Source organism: Aplysia californica, unplaced genomic scaffold (genome assembly GCF_000002075.1).
Source record: "Aplysia californica isolate F4 #8 unplaced genomic scaffold, AplCal3.0 scaffold01477, whole genome shotgun sequence".
Lineage (NCBI taxonomy): Eukaryota > Metazoa > Mollusca > Gastropoda > Aplysiida > Aplysiidae > Aplysia > Aplysia californica.
Window position 1 is genome coordinate 66,735 of NW_004798747.1, and position 5,583 is coordinate 72,317.

The 5,583-nt window shown below is 39.1% G+C and overlaps 1 protein-coding gene across 3 annotated transcripts in view; it reads right to left on the minus strand.

Annotated features, from left to right (window-relative positions):
• The window catches only part of LOC101860383 (endoplasmic reticulum membrane sensor NFE2L1), a 41,513-nt gene extending 36,371 nt beyond the window's left edge, over positions 1-5,142 (minus strand). Inside the window, exons 1-5 of one of the 3 annotated variants that reach the window (XM_035973592.1) lie at positions 5,008-5,142; positions 2,911-3,042; positions 2,532-2,631; positions 1,731-1,822; positions 1,028-1,207 (exon numbers count right to left, since the gene is read on the minus strand). In XM_035973592.1, coding sequence (XP_035829485.1) covers positions 1,028-1,207; positions 1,731-1,822; positions 2,532-2,631; positions 2,911-3,042; positions 5,008-5,058 — 555 coding nt within the window. In that variant the 5' untranslated portion in view covers positions 5,059-5,142. Of the gene's footprint in view, positions 1-1,027; positions 1,208-1,730; positions 1,823-2,531; positions 2,632-2,910; positions 3,043-3,251; positions 4,613-5,007 lie in introns of those variants that run through there. The other 2 variants (XM_035973591.1, XM_035973590.1) reach the window with 2 other exon arrangements.
• Between the last annotated feature and the right edge of the window lie 441 nt (positions 5,143-5,583).

Below are 5,583 nucleotides of genomic sequence, written 5' to 3' on the forward strand. Positions count from 1 at the left end.
CCCCCAAGGATTGTATTCTTTATAATATTTTAGAATACTTCTAGTGTGAAGATCTCTTTGAAACTTTCAGTATTTCTCAAAAAATCATTTTGAAACACCGCTATGCAAAGCGTACGGATCAAATTAACAAGTAAATTTCCTCTTTGGAAAGTGGTGGCACAGAGTTCCCCACGTTGTATGGATATGATAGTAAAACACAACGTACGGATAGGGTTAACTTTCCATTCCACTCACATAAAGACATACATAACTTATGAATTTCAAATGCAGTTCTTTTTTTCTTTTTTTTCATCTTTGCATCCCTGAGGTCACAAACCACAACAATACTTAAAACATTTATGTAACATCAATTAAATCTTCCACACCTTTAACGCGGTACTTTATAACAATCCACCATCAAAGGCCAAAACTGGCTGAACTGGTTTTCTTGTTCATATTATAAAACATTTCTCGAGTGTGTAAACTTGTACTCCCAGTAAACACGTTGAAAATGTGACTTCTTAAAAGCTCACTCATTAAAAATGGAGATAGGACAAGAAAGCACTGAGGTCGTGATGTTATTTTTTTTTTTTGTGTCCCTTGCCCATTTCTATGATATTGACGCCATCTGATTTGTAGAAAAATGTGCTTATGAGAGTGCCCAATAATGTATAACGTACAAAATTGTTATAACATATAGATGTTTAAGATAATTATAGGTCGTGATGTTATATGTAAAGCACCCACAGTTTATACTCATACGGGACCGAGTGCTACATAAATGCAATCTATTATTATCTATTAGTATCCAAACAATCCTGTATATTCAAATATCAGCTGAAGTTGTTTCTGTTTTTAAATTAATAAGATGTATATTTGTAATAATTTTCTTTAGTCAGAACACAACGTTTTAGGTTACTACGTTGTACGGTATTGAAAAGCGCTCAGAGCCTGTGTACTTTAATCGGGGTGGAGCGCTATATATAAATGTCATTTATTATTATTATTATTATTATTATCCTGCAGAGTCCCAGAAGCAGCCGCTCACCTGTTCCTGAGTCTCCTGGAGCTCATGCTGCGAGGCATCCGCGACGAAACTGGAACCAAAGTCGTCACCAAAACTGTCCACCACGTTGGCCGTCTGCTCAGGGTTCTCCAAGCTGCGCAACAGATTTGGGTCAACGCTGGCCGAGATGTAATCCAGAGCCGCCTCCAGGGTCATGAACTGCTGCAAGAGGAAGAGATGAACGAAAAAATGTATCTCTATCACAGTACTCATGGTCCAGTTACAAAGACGACAACATTTTCTCTTAATACACGATGTATTTCCATAAAAACTTTCAACATCGCTTCGGCTAGAATTACGAATCGGAAACACAATCATGTTCAGACCCTAACATGATACAGGACACTAAGCTTGATAAAATAGCAAGATCATGGGAATCAGTGTAGCTAATGAACATTTGAGCAATATCTGCCTGCCATTACCCACCATGGTATTTTTCCAATAAAAGAATGCAGCCATTGAAATATTTCAGCCTTAACCTACTTCTAAGCTTCTTTTAGACATCAAACTAGACACACTTAACAGACAGTTCCGAGGAGTTGGAATTATAATTATCAGAACTACAATAAACATAATATCAACACTAGCAAGTCCACACTAAGCTCTCAAATCTTCACACTGCACATTCACCAATGTACAACAACAAGGAACATTTCTGGGGACAAAATGTGTTCCCGTCACTTACATCAGTGGGACTGTCCGGGGTGACTGGCAGAGGGGCTGTAGCCACACTCCCATTGTTGCCCACCGTCCCATTCTGCAAGCGTAGCCATTCACCTAGAAAAGAGAAAAAAAACATGCCACGTGAAGTCTTTCAGTGAAACTTGCCTCGACACAGTTGACAAGGAAGCAAAGTCACATCAGCACAGAAGACCATTTGAATTTACTGAGCCCCCCCCACAAGTAGTAGTGGAAATATTTTTAACTTTCTGTTGATTAAAGGAAACAAAGAAAAGATCACAAACTATAAGAAGCGATGTATATTTGTTTTACGTACGCACTTGTCGATTAATTTTTAAGATGTTATGTCTTTTTCGTTGTAATGCGCATTGAGCATCTTTTAGACAATGGAAATGCGCAGTATAAATGCTATTTATTATTATTATTATATTTATTAGGCCTACGAATAAAATTCACAAGACATACAGCCAATATTTCCACCACTCCCAACTATATAAAGCAGCTCTACTGAAATTCAATTCCCACAATGCCTGTACAAAATATCAGCCTAGGAAAGAGAAAGCCAAGACTTGTCATCTTCTGGACTGGTCCTGTTTAGCTGGTGAGGAGGCTGACAAATTTCCCAGCAGACACCAATTAGGCCTTTTATGTACACAACAGTAGAGAGAGAAAGCAGAAAAGACAACTCCCATGAGTTCATCAAAATAACCACATTCATTCATTGCTCATTGTTTCAGGAAGCAACATCCCTGCATTCCAGACATGTCCATTGAACCACAAAATGACAGTCTACTAGTGTACCCACCTGTTTCCCCATCCCGGGTAAAGTTCTGCTTCAGCCACTTGTTGGCCTGCTCATGTTTTTGACGCTCTTCCTTTTCTCTTGCAAGACGTTGGGCTTTTTGCTGTAAGCGACACAAAAAAAGGAAGCAAAAACGTTAACACAATCAACCATTAGATAAAAGATAGTACCCGTAAGTTACAAATGGTAAAAACTGAAGTTTTAAACAATACATGTTTACCCCTACATGAATTTTACTATTTCTATCACAAAAAGTTCAAAACACTTTATAAAAAAGTGCACTTACAAATTACGTTTAGAATCTTTTTAGGGAAGTTAAAAATTAACACAGAGATTTTACAATAAACTCTTGAAAAGAAACAATAGAACAAAATTCCTCTACCTTCTCCTGCTGCTTGACGACCTCAAGCTCCCGCTCCTTCTCCAACTCCTGTCTCAGGCTCTGGTCGTAAACTTCCTTGCCAACACCCAAGTCCACATCTTGCCTCCATAGTACATCAATCAAGTCCAAATCCTGAAAAAGAAACACAAAAAAGAAAAGAAAATATTATCAATAAAAACAAACAAAAGAATTGGTTGCCATTATAATTTATAATATTCAAAATCAGAAGAGTCACATCTTCATCCTGCATAATGACAGGTCAGTTTTCCAGAGCAAAAATCACAATCGTTTGAAAAGACTGAATGAAATCATTGGCCTTGGCTCTCGTCAACGCCCATTACCTCTTTCGTGAGATTACATCCAGGAAAGGGGCTCTTGAAGAAAACCGAAACATCCACAACTACAGGAGGGCTCTCCGTTGTAGAATTTTGAGCAGCTGTGGCTGCTTCTTCAGATGCGGTGCTCGAAACTTCAACATCAGTAGTATATGAATTTGCACTCTCCAGGGGTAAAGTTGGAGAGGAGATTTCGGGAACATCATTGGTTTCCGAATCAACAGAGGCTGGCGGATCTGCTTGAAACTGCTCTGTTACTATATTCTGACCAGAAGCACTCACAAGAAATGCTTCAATTTCGTTTTGACTTCTTTCTCGAAACAGTGGTAAATTGTGAATGTTTTGATACCAGGCACTGAAGGCTTCATTGTCGAAATCAATGTGTTTTTGGTTACTGAACACATTGAAAGAGTTATGAGGACTGTGAAAATTTGCAGGCAAGTAGGCAGCTGTCTGTCCTATAATAATATCTTGCACTTCCGGATAGTTGATTATGTTGTTGATTCCAGTTAAATCTGTTCGAAATAAGCTAAGCAAAATAGCAAGCCCTATCAGTCCATCTGTGAAATACTCTTTTATCATGTCTGCTGTGTTTTTGCACACCAATGGCACAATAAATACATGAGATTACGCTGACCACTCCCAAATCTTTTCCGAGAAGTGAGAAGGATGTACTTCACACAACCAAAATAACAATGTTATGACCTTTCATATAAGACCAGATAAGGTCTTTACACACAACACAGCTGACGCCAACGATGGTAGTCTCAGTTTACTGTGATCAGAAAGTGATGTGTAGGCCAACACCTTTCGAGGCAAGCCAAACACAACAGAAACGAAAACTGTCTTGACAATGCTTGGTTTGGTTGCAGACCAAACTGAGAGATTCTTGCACTGTTATCTACAAAATATTATGACAAAATGGATTCACAACAGATCTCAGTAATAGGAACTTCACTTCTCGGTCTGGCACACAAACAAAGAAAAAATCGCGCGGTGGTTATTTTTGTTCCCCCCGTAGCTTCTCGTTCAGGTGAGCTGTCTTTGTTGTGATTAGAGCACAGCGCTGGGCTGGGTCAGTTATGAGTGCGATGATACGTTGCTATAAATAGCACCAGACACAGCACACGCCTTCAGAGCAATTGTTTTCACTGGTTACCGGGATCAGTTAAAAATTCGTTAACCTGTAAGAAAGAATCCCAACTCAAAACTTGCAACAAATCCACAGGTGCAAAGCCTCCAATATCTCATCAGCTGGCGAAATTTGGCATTATACGTAATGTTAGCGGAAATCCATTTTTTCGTTGTTCCGGAAGGTTCTCACTCGTTGCCGTGATCAGTGAATCAGCGAAATTGGAAGTGACGAAACGAAAGGAACCCGCGCATGCGCGCATACCGGAAGAGATCATTGGTTATTTTTATCAACATCCGGTTGAAAATACCAACCCAACTTTACCAAAACAATATTATACCACTTATAAGACTTAATATGAATATTTTGAAAGTACTACTTACGGTCATAAAAATAAGTAACTTCAAGAACAAAATCAACGATGAAACTCACAAAACCAGAACGGTTATAACAATATTACATTCTATACCCAACAAACACAAACCAAAAGTAGGACATTCCCTTCGCCCTCTACAATCCAAGTCGAGGCTGGGCGAGGGCATCCCTGAACCAGAAGACCTGAAATTTACGTAATAGCTGGTTCACTTACATTTCAACCTTATGTAAGGAAGGAAAAATATCAAAAATTACCTCTTTGGAGTCCAACAGAAAGTTATTTGAATTAAACACTTCCAATTCCATTTTAGTAATACGTAAAGCTGCCTTGAGGTAACAGGCTCTCTCCACCTCCCAGGCTGGTTTGTATGTGTGTCAGTCAATGAGAGAACTGCTGGAAGTGCACTATGACCTTTTGCATGCATTAGCGACAATCCGGGTCCCGGTTAAGCGCAATTCGTATATTCGCAAAATGTAAATGAGATAATTCCAAGGCCTCATATCGTTGTTGTCGACATTGCGCAAGTGCATTTTCCCTATTTATAGCTTCTAAAGTCGCCTATATCATATCAATGCCAGGGGCCTGCGTGCTGCAGAAGAGCCAAGACTCAGTCTAGACTGTTCTAATTACATATTATAGTTGGGCTCCATATATGTAAAACAAGCTGATTTTCGCTTCTATTTCTGCGGCGACTTCAAACGAAATATAATTTCACTTATTTTAGATAGATAGAGGAGAACTATTTCGAGATAAAGCTGAAAATTATTTGTTACAAAGCTGACATGGCTTTCTACGTTCAGAGGGCTGGTTGGGGGCATGGGGATAGGGGG